General features: G+C 46.7%; 1 protein-coding gene across 1 annotated transcript in view; it reads left to right on the top strand.

Annotated features, from left to right (window-relative positions):
- The window catches only part of huwe1 (HECT, UBA and WWE domain containing E3 ubiquitin protein ligase 1), a 53117-nt gene that overhangs the window by 30786 nt on the left and 6979 nt on the right, over window positions 1-15352 (top strand). The window contains exons 46-70 of the mRNA XM_080445664.1: window positions 500-648; window positions 1521-1587; window positions 1701-1924; window positions 2776-2987; window positions 3991-4173; window positions 4531-4694; window positions 5211-5350; window positions 5472-5547; window positions 5637-5735; window positions 5864-5991; window positions 6074-6233; window positions 7581-7809; window positions 8288-8466; window positions 8563-8652; window positions 8743-8903; window positions 9021-9063; window positions 9794-10183; window positions 10402-10612; window positions 10824-10948; window positions 11090-11310; window positions 11521-11915; window positions 12270-12951; window positions 13325-14048; window positions 14162-14253; window positions 14457-14613. Of these exons, the coding sequence (XP_080301790.1) occupies window positions 500-648; window positions 1521-1587; window positions 1701-1924; window positions 2776-2987; window positions 3991-4173; window positions 4531-4694; window positions 5211-5350; window positions 5472-5547; window positions 5637-5735; window positions 5864-5991; window positions 6074-6233; window positions 7581-7809; window positions 8288-8466; window positions 8563-8652; window positions 8743-8903; window positions 9021-9063; window positions 9794-10183; window positions 10402-10612; window positions 10824-10948; window positions 11090-11310; window positions 11521-11915; window positions 12270-12951; window positions 13325-14048; window positions 14162-14253; window positions 14457-14613 (5301 nt within the window). The remainder of the gene's footprint in view (window positions 1-499; window positions 649-1520; window positions 1588-1700; window positions 1925-2775; window positions 2988-3990; window positions 4174-4530; window positions 4695-5210; window positions 5351-5471; window positions 5548-5636; window positions 5736-5863; window positions 5992-6073; window positions 6234-7580; window positions 7810-8287; window positions 8467-8562; window positions 8653-8742; window positions 8904-9020; window positions 9064-9793; window positions 10184-10401; window positions 10613-10823; window positions 10949-11089; window positions 11311-11520; window positions 11916-12269; window positions 12952-13324; window positions 14049-14161; window positions 14254-14456; window positions 14614-15352) is intronic.

Raw genomic sequence — 15352 nt, 5'->3', positions numbered from 1 at the left:
CACTTGTTTCTATGATGAAAGAGCAAGTTAAAATGTGAATATCTTTCCGTGGTTTTGTCTGCTCCGAGGACGCTATTGTTAAATGAGTTTCGGTTTGTTTCTAGTGGGGAAGGATCGGCGTACACGTAAATCCCGCCCACTACATTTGATTGGGTAAAGCGCGGCCTACTTCCTGATCTGAATGCACACCCACTTGTAGGCCAGTGCGTACGCGATATGACGAACCCCCCCGACAGATTCAAGCGGAGAGCAGAATCTGTTCTTGAGAGATTAGTACTTGGGTAACATACTATGCCATACAGATGGTTAAAATAACATTTTATCCATCAAAAAAGGTTATGGGTTGCTGCTTTACAGTGAGATGTTTTTGGACTTAACATGGATGTTCGACACCTCCATATTGTTTCCTATCAACATTTTCAATGTGTCAATACACAATTTGTCAGAACTTGTTCATTGTCCAGCCCTATTTTATATCATACGGCATTGTGTGTTGCAGCTGAACGTCCAGAGGAGCGAGCCGTGACAGTGCCTGGTGGCCAGGACTTGTGCCAGATCCTGCAGGATGTTGGGGATGACGTCTACCAGCAGTACAGACTCACTAGGCAGGGCAGCGACTATGACTCCCAGTCTGCCTTCCACATCAACGTGAGTCTACCTGACCTGCAGTGCCAAATGGATGGGTACTGTGTGGAATGATGTTAGTCACAAGATGGACTATTTGGTGGTTTGGCGACATCATGTGGTGGCTGCTGGTCACATCAATTGCATTTTAATAATACAAATCCCAGTGTTCCATTCTGGTTGTACACTAGCTAATGAGTCTGTAGCGGTAGTTTTCAGGCATGCAAGCATGTCGCTTTTCAGCAAATCTGCGTTTTGCATCCAAAATGGGACATTTCTGTGGTTGACGTAGATCGGAGGAGAAAGGGTTTTGGGGGGGGGGCGGGGGGTGTCAATTATAAAGGCTGTGCCAGTCGATCGCTTGTCATTCACAAGAACTGAAGGATGTTGTGGACTCGCAAGTAGACGAAACCTGCCTTGACTAATCATGTGTGATACTAATTAGTGCGAATCTCATTTTGAAGTGTTACTCCTTTATGATTGCCCTGCGCCGCCCTATGCCAATGGGCAGTGATCTTTGCATCATTTGCGTCCGTGTAGCCCACAAGCGTCGCACCCACAACTCGCTCTGAGTTGTTATTTAGAATGATAATTGATTTTACCCAAGATTAAAATAAGTTACCCGCCGCGTCTTGTCTTCCACAATTGACATACATTTCCTGTACATGCACGAGTCATTTCCTGTGCAAGGTATTGTATATGTGCATAAAATGTGCATATTTGCCAGGAATGGAAAACCCTGCTACCACCAGTGGAAACTAGCATACAGAAGTTTTTACAGAACGCTGTTACATTGAATAGCTATTGATACAAAATAAATGTATATCAGTATTTTATTATCACATAAGTGACTTTTGTCTTCAGTTAATAACAGAAGTCCATCTTTTCTTCATCAGGCCCAGGTGTTTGCTGCTGATGGGGGTGTAGCTGAGTCTTCTCAGTCTGGCACACCACAAGGAGAAGGTGAGATGGAAATCTGTTACATTTATTAATCTATTCAACATCTATTATTAGAGGAAAAGGTCCATTTCACCCTTTTGAGTTTGGTCCTAAATTTTTCATCCCATCTCCCTCAGCCTCCACACCAGAGGAGATGCGGGAAGAAAAGAAAGAGCAGGAAGGTGACAAAGGTGTCAGCTCAGAGGAGGCTAAAGCAGCTAAAGCTAAGGCCAGCAAGCCTTTGATGCCCACCTCCACCATCCTTAGACTGCTGGCTGAGCTTGTGCGCTCCTATGTGGGCATCGCCACACTCATAGCCTCCTACTGCTACACCGCTGGACAATCTGAGCTCATCAAGGAGGTAGATGATTCAACAGTTATACCTACTTTATTGTCATGTGTGTACTCTTCGAAGTGCATCTTCACTTTACTTTTCAAATTATCCAATTTTCTTCTTTAAAAAAAGAGTGGAAACATGTTGACATTAAGGCTGGGAAATAAATACGGTAATTGAACCTTGAATATGAAGGTCTTTGATACGTCACTGTATAATGTACATTCAGAGCGTGCGGACACACTAGCCTCTCGTCCATGTATTGTTAACCAGCCAAAGCTACACGTTCCCCTTGATTCAAGAAACATACTTATTTTTGTATCTGTCCGGTGTGGATACACCTTAAAAAGACTCAACGTCAGACAAACAAAACGGCATGAGGGATTTGGGTGGACAAACTATTGAGTTTAACTGACTTCGGACAGGTGGACAACTAAACCTTGTAAGTTGTGAATTGACCAACCAAAAGTGTAGTTACTTCCAATACAGCAGCAGAAAATAAATCCATGATGTAAAGGGTTGCTTATTGCTTCGATGCAACATAACATTAGTAGGTCAACGATTGCTTGTTCAACGAGCCTGCACACACATCGCAAATTGACTCCATCAGTTAATGCTTCTTTGTTTTTGTCTATTAAATATTAGTTAATGTCACCCTTGGTAAGCTTGCTATTGATAAGCATCCTCTTGTTGATATAATGGTACTGACCAGTCATTGCATGCATTAATATGTACATTTTCTACATAGAATATAATCAAATCGTGTCTCATTTCTAATATTAGTATATTTCAAGACCGACATTCAAATGTAATTTCTGAGATCAGCCCTAGTTGACATCCTCCGTCTGTTTGTTGACTACACTGTTTTCACCCCATAGGACTGTAGTGTTCTAGCCTTCGTGCTGGACCACCTGCTGCCCCACACCCAGAACTCTGAGGACAAGGACACCCCAGCCCTGGCCCGCCTCTTCCTGGCCAGCCTGGCTGCTGCTGGCACAGGCACTGATGCTCAGGTGGCTTTGGTTAATGAGGTGAAGGCTGCACTCAGTCGGGCACTGGCTATGACGGAAGGCACAGAGAAACATGCCAGGTAAAAGAAGTCGGGAAAACTGTAGAAAAACTATTTCGGTAACACTTGCCATACAAAAACAACTTAACACATTGGGTGCCTGAATTTTTTAATAACAACTTACCGTGGGTGCCAGCATTCTCCCCATTGACTGCGCTTTGCTGTTTAAAGCTCTAGACTCCACGACGAGCAAATCCACCTAAAAAAAAAGCATGCATTCATATAGCGCGATGACCCTGGCTACATCCTGGAACAATAACATTTCACTCGCGAGTTACAACGGGGAGGGATCGCGCATCGCGCATGACCGGTTTTCCCCACCGGAAACAGATTCGGAGATAGACGTTTCAAAGAAGGAAATAGACAGGAAGCGGATGGGGAGCCATGTTTTTTTTTTCGTGATCCATCTGGCCTATCCTTCTCAGGATCACAATGGGTACTCCCAGAGCTGCTCTAGCCCCTCCCGTGTGGAAAAAAACAAAAAAGACACCAAAACCGTTTAAATACGGTTTTGGCACTCCGCGTCACTTTTTGCACCTTTTGCAAAACCGTATATATACGGTTTTGGCACCCCATGTGTTAAGTTTGAACCCACATTTCTGCCTACATGATGTCAGGCTGAAAAGCATCAGTTTTCAAAACAAAGTTGTTTTTCTACAATACCATAAGTGTTGCTGAATTATTTTCCCTCCCATATACAATTAATTAACCCATTTAGACCTGTACCTATACGTTGTTATGCCTTTCAAGACAGGAACACCTCTGTGTCACAGTAGCTGTGTGTGTGTATGCATGTATGTATGTATATATATGCAACATAATTTGTTTCGCCTTTTTTCTTATACGAATTTTAAGTTTTTCAGAAAACTTGGGTAAGGAATTAGAAGGCGTTTTTAGAATAGGCCTCAGGTCTAAAGGGACGGATTAACATTGTGTTAGTGCTACCTGTCTGGTCGACCCACCACCATGACACAGCCGTGTGGGGGGGAAAACTCATTCCTGACTCCTTATCTCCACCTCTCAGGCTGCAGGCAGTGATGTGCATCATCAGTACCATCATGGAGTCGTGTCCTTCTACGTCTAGCTTCTACAGCACAGCGGCGGCCAAGACGCAGCACAATGGCATGAATAATATCATTCGCCTCTTCCTCAAGAAGGGCCTGGTCAATGATCTGGCCCGCGTACCTCACAGCCTGGATCTGTCCAGGTACACAAACTACACCACAATTAAATTTATAGTACTGCTCACAAGTCATTGTAATCTTCAGGCATGTTAATATAAGGGGTTTGAGAACATTCACAGTATTTGTATAGTGTTTCAGCTAAATTGAATGGTACATATTTAGTCTGAGCTCCCTCTACTTTATGTGATTTACCTCAGTTCAATACATTCTGCTGTGATTTACCTCAGTTCAATAAATTCTGCTGTGCTCCTGAGTGTCAAAATGTACAAGTATATAAATGAATATTGAGGCTTTTCCTTGTACAGACTGTTTTTATTTTACTGTCTGAACTGGCTTCACATTCATTCTTTCTCATATGTGGGTGTGTGTGCATGCTTCAGTCCCAACATGGCCAATACAGTTAATGCAGCCCTGAAGCCTCTGGAGACTCTGTCTCGCATCGTAAATCAGCCTAGCAGTCTGTTTGGTGGCAAGGGAGCTTCCAGCAAGAACAAGACCGAAGTGGGCACTGCCAGGGACAGTAACAGCAACACACAGGACCAAGGTAAATATACCTGTTGATACAGAAACAGAAATTTCTACCAATATGTATTATATGCATTATAATGAATTGAGTACACTGGACCACAATGGAAACAAGGCCTCCAGGGATTTTTGCGTTATTTTAGCACAACCTTTGACTGTACTATGTGTACTGTTAACAAACCTGCTAATAAAGTATTCAATTAATCAACCAGTCCAAATTACACAAACGCATGGGTGCGTGACAAATAAACCATCCAAAATTGTGGCGCAAATATTCACATGAAACTATTAATTTGGTGAAGCCTCATTCATACAGATTGATGCTTTAATTTTCAAGGAAAAATGCTCAACCTTTTTTTGAAAATAAATTACGTTTATTGCCACTTGTTCTGTTCTGTGTAGATGTACTCATGACACAAATGGCAGTTTAAAAGTGAATTAATTGCATGACATTAATGCTCCCAGTGTGTAAGGACCCTAATGGTGACTGATTCCAAATACATCCCCCTTGCTGATGTGTGGTGTTTTTTTCCAGGTGAGTCTTGCGAGGCAGAGCCGGTGGAGGGCAGCCACAGAGTGCAGGGTACAGACAGTGATCTGATGGACGGAGAAGCAGAAGGCGACACGGTGGTCATCGCTGGCCAGCCGGAGGTGCTCAGCACACAGGACATGCAGGTGAGTAGCTCAAAGAATACCTGTAAGGCATTGCTCAAAAGGTAACACCGCCCATTACCTAACACTGAAATAACAGTGTCTTGCATTGCGTTTGTGTGCCCTGTTTCATACATACGTACAGGTGGAGAACGAGTTGGTGGATCTGATTGATGAATTGTTGGAGAGAGATGGAGGCACTGTTAACAGTGCCATTATAGGTAAGCGTACAGCTCCCACTTGGTGGAGCCCATGCTTTGGTCTTGGGGGAAGCCTAGGGCTTGTCTGATTTGTTTCCTCTATCAACCAGTGGGACGGAGCGGTGAGGATGAATCGCAGGAGGATGTGTTGATGGATGAGGCCCCTTCCAATATTAGCCAGGCCTCCACTCTTCAGGCCAACCGTGAAGGTGAGGCGGTAACAGCGACTTGTGTGGTCATACTGCAATTATGACCTCACAGTCACAAGAAAACTTTATTTGTTCATCTTTTGTTTATTTTTGTGTTTATGACCACTACACTCTCTCTCCTTCCTCAGACTCCATGAACATCCTGGAGCCAGAGGATGAGGAGCACACGCAGGAGGAAGATTCTAGCGGGAGCAACGACGATGAGGACAGCCAGGATGAGGAAGAGGAAGAAGAAGAGGAAGAGGAGGAGGATCAGGTATGCAGAAAAATGCATTTTTTCTGGGAAACTCCGGGTGTGGATTTGTCTTTAATGCTCACTGCTTCATTCCCCCCCCAAGGATGATGAAGAAGGAGATGAGGATGATGATGATGAAGGTTCAGAAATGGAGCTAGATGAAGACTTTCCTGACATCAACGCCGCACCCCACATCCGATTTGAGAGGTTCGATAGGGACGATGACCTCATCATAGAGTTTGACAGCATGTTCTCCACCACTGGTAAGTAGGCAGCACTGTATTGAATTGTCTGATTATATATCACATATACCTCATCACTCTGTCATGTATCTCTGAACATGTTAAGAGGCACGATAGCCAGGTACATTTTTGAACAGGATAAGATCAATTTAGGTATGTTCAGTTTTACAAACACTGAAATAATCACGCATGCTTTTATTTATTTGCGTCTGTTTTAGGATTGAAGTATGAAGACTTTACTGATAACTTTGAAGGCACTTTGTGGGCTGGCCTTTAATTACAATACATTTTAGAGTTTTAACCTGTGTATTAATCAGTCTTCTTTTAGAATCGCTTTGTAAAACTTTCAATTAAAATCACTGTACTTTATGATTCCCTTAACTTTACTCCTCCCTGTACTCGTTATTTTATACACATTGCAGGTGTGTGACTTTTTATTGGCATTTTTGAATGCAGAACAAAACATTAAAAAAATGCACAATTCGGCCCGTACCGCTGGCGTAGAGGTCCGGGGCGGGGTCGAATCCCGCTCTATGCTACAAGTCTCTCCGCATCTCTCTCTCCCTGTTCCCTGTCAATCTCTACGTTCCACAATAAATAAAGGCAGAAAAAAGCCCCAAAAAAAAACCTACAGCTTAGACAACATATAACTATAACGCATTGAATATCTGTGTCACACAAAATGTGTCCCTGGCATAACTCGTCAGCATCCGACCGTTTGGTCTCAAACTTGCTGTGTATGTCTCATAACCCAGAGGTATGCAGAGCCAAATGGCAATTTGGACTGACCAACGGGGTTTCCAAGAACTGAAAAATCACAATTGTCTATATCCTTCGGCCTGCAGGTCTGAGAGGCTGACAAACTGTGTTCGGGAGATTGTATGTGTCTGCTTCCCTGATTAGCCAACGTAAACCGTCGGCTTCACGGATTGGTGGAGCTTCGCAAAACATTTGTGCTGCATAGCAGTATGAAAGTGTTGAACAGAACACATAAAAGTGTTCAAATCTGAAGAGTAATGGCAGTGTATGGCCTAAGTGTGGTGTTCCCACCCCCAAAAAGTTTTTGGGGCTCCCCCAATTCACCTTTTTCACACCCAGTTTGCATGCCTGATATTGTCATGCTTTTATTCTGCAATATTTCTTTATTTTTATTTGGTTCAGTTCTATGTAAAGCATGTTCTATGTACATGCTTTATAAATAATATTTCATATGTACAGTATGATCGCACTCAAGTAATACAACATGGCAGGAATAATTTTTAATTGCGGTAGCTTCACTTGACACACTTTGATGTGATTGACTTGGGGGTTGCGAGTGAGCAGTCCTTTAATGTCTGCGTCCTCTTCTCTATTGTGTTCTTCCATCAGCTGACATCCCTCCCTCCCCAGGCAACATCCCCAGTTCTCACCCGCTGATGGTGCGGCATGCCGACCATGGCTCCCTCACCCTGGGTTCGGCGAGCACTAGCAGCCGGCTGGCGCAGGGCATGGGCCGCAGCCAGCGCACGCTGCGCCAGCTCACCGCCAACACCGGTCACACTATCCATGTCCACTACCCCGGCAACCGGCAGCCCAACCCCCCGCTCATCCTACAGAGGTGAAAACACTGATGTGATTGTATTGGTTGATGGTGGATCATCTTGGTTTCCTTTAGAAGAGATAGTCTGTTTATTAATAACTTTATTTACAGTATATAGCACCTATTAAAAACTAGTTAAAATTTTTTACATACGTTTAACAATAAAAACATAAAAGTGAATAAAACCCCAAATATAAAATAAAGATGATGATCTCTACTATAAAATGTAGTTTTAAGAAGAGATTTAAAAGAGGACACTGAGTTTACCTGTCTGAGATCTCCAGGCAGGAAGTTTAAAGCCTTTATTTTTTATCGACTGCAGTCTTGAGATGTTTCACTTAAGCTTGTCAAAGAATGTAATGGTGTGACAACAGCAAGCATTTCCTTGTCTGATAACGCTGTTGAAACACAAAAAGAATGGTCTCTGTCCATTTCTATTGAAAACTTGGCCTGCGTTGGTCTTGAATGCTTATTATTGTCATCCTTCTCTGCTTAGACTACTGGGTCCCAGCGCTGCAGCGGACATTCTGCAGCTGTCCAGCTCTCTGCCCCTGCAGTCCCGTGGCCGAGCCCGCCTTCTGGTGGGCAACGAGGACGTGCACATAATCGCCCGCTCTGACGATGAGCTGCTAGATGACTTCTTCCATGAGCAGAGCAGCACAGGTGGACAAGCAGGTGAAAACCACTGTACACATTGATATACATGGGATGAACGACACTATTTGCGTGTCTTGGTGAATTCTTAACACTGCTGACTTCTCATCCTTCTAGGCACCCTCTCTAGTATACCCACTGCCTTAACGAGATGGACAGACGAGTGTAAAGTGTTGGATGCTGAGAGTATGCACGACTGCGTTGCAGGTTGGCTGATTTTAGGACTTAAAGACAAATCATGATTTGCATGCTCCACAAACTTAGTACGGGTTACTGACCTTTGTGCAACACTTTCAGTGGTGAAGGTGCCCATCCTGCAGCACCTAGAGAGTCTGCGTGATGAGGAGTTGGAAGAGCGTCGGGAGAAGAGGAGGAGGCAGCTGGCGGAGGAGGAGGAGACCAAGCAGAATGAGAGGAGGGCATCTGGAGCAGAGGAGGTTAGGGAACAAAGCCTGCAGGTTAGGAGACAAAGAGACATGGTTGCAGACTGTGTATCTGTAGCTCATTTCAGTATTAGGATTTCAGTCAGTTATTTGGCTTTTAATGCCTGTCAACTTTTTTTGGTCTGTTGACAGGGTTCTGGACTGGGGACAGTTAATGGCACAGAGAGCACTGCAGGTACAGTCACCATAAAACTGTTATTACACCTATGCTCATTTGGTTAAAGTGCCATAGCCATCTTGTCCTTGAGGAGAGGACAAGACAGCAGATGAAGAGGATGTGATGGTCAGCTAGAGACAGTGCGTGCTGTGGGTTGAGGTAGTAGTTTGTATAGTTTTAGGATCACACCAGATCTGGGAGATAACTATACAGTCTACTGTCTTTCTTACAGCAACGCCAAACCAACTCTTCAACCTACAGCTACATTGGAGAACTCCTGTGTTGATTTCAAAATGGCTACACTGCACACAGGCTTAAACAATATAGCAGTATTGTAGCTTTCAACCCTGTGCTTTGTAACTTTCCAGTGGTAGATATTTACATCGTATTTGTCTGTCTATGCTGTGGTGAGGTAGTAAGTTGTGTTGTTGTTGGGGATAAGGATTGTGCACCCCGTTAAGGAGATAACTATACAACTTACTGCCTTCCTCAGTGTAGGACCATGACTCCCTGGATTCCTGGCTATATTGATCAGTAGCCTTGAGCTTTTTGAACAGACTAGAGGTTCAGATTAATGGCAACTCATGTACAACAGTTTGTTTCAGTGACAATAAAATAATACTCGATCTGTGTTCCATGGTTTCTGCTTTTTATGAATGTGGACAGTCACTGATGGTGGACAAACTAAAATATTTCTGAAACAATTTTCCTTCACTAGCGTGACTTTTCTCTTGTCTGGTTGTTCCAGAAGGCGAACAGGCTCAGGGTGGTACCGTGTCGTGTCTGGACCCACCCAGGGTCTCTGAGGGCTTCCTCACTGCTCCCCCATCAGGAGAAGTCACTCCCACCACCCCTGCTCCCCATGAACAGGCCCTGGTCTCACTGGAGACAGCCATCAGCCAGCAGGTCCACCAGCCAATCGCTGACATGTTGCTGGCCGAGTCGCTGGCTGAGTCGCGTGCCGAACTGCTGGCTGAGTCGCATGTCAACTCTCTGGCCGTTCTGGGCGGGGCGGACCTTCCGCCCCTGTCGGCGGCTGATAGGCCCAGCAGTGAAGCAGAGGCGTCCCAGATGGAAATGTCTCCGGCGCCCACAATCGGTGAGAGAGGTGGAGGAGCATTGGATGGAGGCAGGGAAGGTAGACTAACTTTGAAAACTCTCTTTATACTCACTGGCCAGCAGTAAAGGGCACACATCTTGTACTGGCAGTGATATTGACCAAGCTGGTAGCCAAAGATCTGTCATCCGCTTTTTGGAACAATGTGCCTTATAAACCATATCATGTGTATTTTTTTACTGTCAAGATCATTTCAAATATGTAGAAACGTGTCTTGTTGTTTCCCTCCCTTAACTCAGCCTCCCTAAGTCCAGACATCGTGGAGACCTCAGAGCCTGCAGCAGTCGGCGTATCACAGTTAGAGGGGTCGCCCATGGATACCAGCAGCCCTGCTTCTGCCACACAAGAAGAAACCCCATCTAATCCTGCCCAGACCGCCCAGTTGTCCCAGGAGCTGTCCGGCAGTGGGGAGAGTGGGTTGACGGACCGGCAGACAGATGCAGAGACGGGGTCAGTGGCTTGAAGAGGCATCATGTAGAATACTGCCTGTGCATTGATTTAACTCAGTGTATGTACAACTCGCGGTGTTAAACACTGGCGGAGTTGAATAAAATAAACACTGATTACTTGCACTGTTTAGATGTACAAAATGAGGACAGGATTTTTCACATTTGTTATGAATTCTGGCTGACAGAAGAATGATGCCTCTTTCCTGTCGTAGCTCCACCTCCATCTCGTCACCCGGGGAAACGATGCCCAGGAGCGACAGTGCCGACAGCCAATCCCAGGCCATCCAGGAGGAGCCCCTCCCATCCACCAGCAACGACGAGGAAGACCCACTGGCAGGTAAAATGAATGTCACTACCATGGTTTGTCCTGGACACAAGATTATTTTAATCTTGTAATGTGTGTATTTTCGTCTTTGCGTTTTCACTATGTTGTCTTTGTCAACCGCAGGCATCACTATGTTGTCTTTGTCAACCGCAGGCATTAGTCTGCCTGAGGGTGTGGACCCATCCTTCCTGGCAGCACTTCCTGAGGACATCCGTCGTGAAGTCTTGCAGAATCAGCTGGGCATCAGGCCACCCGCCCGTCCCCCTGCTTCCGCCACCCTGCCCTCCACCACCACCCCTGTCCTGGGAGGGCCAGGCGTCACGGAGGTCAGCCCTGAGTTCCTTGCAGCCTTACCGCCAGCCATCCAGGAGGAGGTGAGAGAGAACCTTGCTTACATAATATTCCAATCTGTTGCTCTAGGACAACAGATTGACACGCAGCAAAGGTCGTCAGGAATGGGAGTCGAACCTGCGACATGCTGTCAGGCTGGCATTGCAGCCTAGGGTGCCTGGACCGTCACGCTACGGCCCAGGCCACGTATGTTTATTTTGAGCTAATTCTGGCCATGTTCTTGAACTATCCAGGTGTTGGCCCAGCAGCGAGCGGAGCAGCAGCGCAGGGAGCTCTCCCAGCAGCCTACCCAGGGAGACACTCCCCTGGACCCAGTCACCTTCATCCAGACGCTGCCCTCGGAGCTCCGCCGCAGCGTCCTGGAGGACATGGAGGACAGCGTGCTGGCCGTGATGCCCCCAGACATCGCTGCTGAGGCGGCCGCGCTACGCAGAGAACAGGAGGCCCGCCAGAGGCAGCTGATGCACGAGAGACTGTTTGGTCACAGCTCGTCCTCGGCACTGTCAGCCATCTTACGCTCGCCGGCCTTCACCAGCCGGCTAGGCAGCAACCGCGGCGTCCAGTACACCCGGCTGGCTGTGCAAAGAGGAGGAACCTTTCAGATGGGAGGAGGAACCAACCACAGCAGGTGAGAGGCCCAGAATAATATAACCTAGAGCAGTGTGTTAACCACTTAAACCCTTTATCGTCCGGGGTCCCCTAGAGCTCTATACTCTATACTTGGGCCGCTACTTTTTTTCCTACATCAAATCTGTGCCAGTGCTTGGTGTTGCGACGCAGTCTGAGCTTGTAGATGTGATATTTTTGCTAACTGTTTGCCCCAGAATAGGGATGTTAGGGTTCATGGGATTAACAAAATACTGTTGAAGAATACAAACTGCAATCTTAAGTTAAAATGTACACACTACACAGTAATTATTTGTTGATGGATTTTGCTTTAGGATTATTCATATCAAAAACGATGGATTTGTCTTGTCCACAGACCGTCCAGTTCCAGTGTAGACTCGTTGCTCCGTCTGCGAGGCCGGCTATTGCTGGACCACGAGGCCCTGTCCTGTCTGCTGGTGCTGCTGTTTGTGGATGAGCCCAAGCTAAACACCAGCCGCCTGCACCGCGTGCTCAGGAACCTGTGCTACCACTCGCAGACGCGTGGCTGGGTGATCCGCAGCCTGCTTTCCATTCTGCAGCGCAGCAGTGAGAGCGAGGTCTGCGTGGAGACGACGCGCCTTGAAGACGGGACACGGGGCAAGAGGAGCGCCCAGGGGGGGTGCGGACCGAAAGGCTCGGCCACCACCGCCTCTTCCCTCTCCTCCTCCTCGTCCTCGTCTTCTTCCTCTTCCTCATCGTCCTCCTCCTCCTTGGAACTGCTGAACAGGGTGGAGTCTCGCAGCTCCAGCCAGCTCTCCTGGCTCTCGGTTTCCATGGACGCGGCTTTGGGCTGTCGCACGAACATTTTCCAGATCCAGCGAGCGTCTAGTAGGAAGCACGCTGACCGCCACTCCACAGGAGGCTCAACGGGACCAGGGTCATTAGGAGGAGGAGGAGGAATGTCTGGGGCATCGGCAGGTGTCACGTGTGCTGCGGGTTCCACTGTGCACATTCACCCTCAGGCTGCTCCAGTGGTCTGTCGACATGTACTGGACACACTCATCCAACTGGCCAAGGTGAGTCACTGGACATTCTAGGGCTGTACCGAAAAACTTTTTTTCAAGCTTCGGATATTGTTCTTGTTTATGATGTCGTAGTGGCGTTGTAAACAGATAATAGCAATGCAAATACAATGATAGTTGAAAAAACTATTAATCCATTAACGTGCAAGATTAAGTCTGTTAGAGGTTCTAGATTTCGATACATTAGTGGTTAATTACCCAGCCCTAGCTATAAGGTAATAGATCTTGTTTGGAGGCAAAGTGGATTTCTGAATATGAAATAATACATGGAATTTGATCTACAAAATGTATTTCATTGCTTTAACTATTGTAGGAGTTTGCTCGTTAACTTGGACAATGAACTATTCGTGTGTCTTCCTCCCTGCAGGTGTTTCCCAGCCACTTCACCCAGCAGCGCTGTAAGGATCTGTCATTGTCCTCCACTGACTTGGACCCTCGCCTACTCTCGGGGTCGTCTGGTGGAGGAGGGGGAGGTGGGGGTTCACGGTCAGGATCCCAGAACAACCCTAGCTCCAACCCCTCCAACACCACCCAGAACTCTCTGGGTTCCTTCACTCTCTCGCCCCAGTCCCTGGGCATCTCCACCGACTTTTGGGACTTGCTGGTCAAGCTGGACAACATGAATGTCAGCCGCAAGGGCAAAGCCTCCATGAAGACAGTGCCATTGGGGGGCAATTCTGAGGCGGAGGGAGCCCAGTTCAGCTTGGAGTCCTCTCCGCTGGGCCAGTTGATGAATATGCTGTCCCACCCTGTCATCCGGCGCAGCTCCCTGCTTACAGAGAAGCTGTTAAGGCTGCTCTCTCTCATCTCTATTGCCCTGCCCGACAACAAGGCCACCGAGGTGCCCGCCGGCCACCCTACCCCTCAGGCTGCCAACCCCAGCACAACTGTGAGCTCTGCCGCCGCCGCGGCCACAGCCATGGCTGCCACCCAGGCTTTGGCATCAGCTGGCTCTGTCCAGGCAGCCGCAGTAAGCGTCTCGGTGGGAGTTGGAGCCCAGGGCTCATCCTCGGGGCCTGTTCTAGCAGCCTCCCAGACCTCCTCTTCTACATCAGTATCTATACCCACATCCACTGGAGTCAGCTCCACAGGTATATACACTGTCATACCGTTCTAGCAGGCCAAGGAAAAAGTCTCTGTTCATGAGGTCGTTGCAAAATTTGGATCAAAAGAATGATGCACTATGTTTTTGTTGTGTGAACAGGGAAGCAGAGGACTGTTAGTAGCAGTATTGAGAGTGATGCCAAGATGGCCTCCACTGGACTCACTGAGAAACAACTACAACTCTCTGTGGAGGTAGGGGCGAAATTTCATTTGGGTATATTTTTCATACAGGCACAACGCCAAATTGCCACTCATAGGAATTAATGTAACAAAAAAATGTGTTCCCTAATCTTACAAACCTCTTGATCTGTGATCATTAGCATATCAACTCTTAAGTGCAAAATACTAACCCTAATCCTAGCATCCTGATGACCATCTGCTCTTCTTTTAACCAGGTGTTAACGTCTCACTCGTGTTCAGAGGAGGGTCTGGAAGACGCCGCCAACATCCTGCTCCAGCTGTCCAGAGGAGATGGAGCGACTAGAGACACAGTGCTCAGACTGCTGCTCAGTGGAGCCAGACATCTCGGATACACTCTCTGCAAACAGATTGGTCAGTATAGCACTGACCAATCATTCATAGAATGTTACATTTACAGCATTGAGAATATACATTACATTATTAAAAAAAACAACGATGTGTGTTGAGGACACATGATTGTGGTTGTCCAAGACCAAACATTTGGGGTTACCAGTGACAGGTACTATACACATGGAGGATATTGGCATAACTAAATTGGCAGGAAAAACTTAAAGGAAAAAAGCAGGGTAAGCTATATTGTGTGGATGCATTGTGATCAGGAGAGAGGTGTTACAATGCCTATACTAAGCTCCATCCTCTTGGTCCAATTATGGTAACTTCTGTCTTCAAAAGTCCATGATGCGACGGTCAAAATGCAGAACTTAAGGCTTCAAAACAGGACTCCTGGAGTTGGGAAAGTCCCAGCAAAGACGCGCTGTGTGGCCAGTAGTCACTTTGAGCGGCAGTTGGGGCAAACGCTCTCCCCACAATATGATTTACGATTCTTTGCCTATCGGTACATAACTCTGGGGAGGTTCAAGCAGACTTGAGCTACGAGAGGCACCACCAAGCGCACGAGTTGCCGTGCCGAACGTTGCGACTGCGCCCCTCCGTTACGGTACAATACTATATTTTATTGGCGCATAAAAGTAGTCTGCGGTTGTTGGAAAAACGGTGTCTCTATCCTGCAAGGTGTGGGTTGAGTGTCTAGTGATTAACAAGGCAAGCAGGTGCTGAAATGGGGTATTCGGGCTGTATTAGAATGTGACAA

This window comes from Gymnoscopelus braueri, assembly GCF_963280865.1.
Source record: "Gymnoscopelus braueri genome assembly, chromosome: 12".
NCBI classification, from domain to species: domain Eukaryota; kingdom Metazoa; phylum Chordata; class Actinopteri; order Myctophiformes; family Myctophidae; genus Gymnoscopelus; species Gymnoscopelus braueri.
The sequence above is the reverse complement of the archived record's forward strand: the minus strand, read 5'-3'. Positions and strand labels throughout refer to the sequence as shown.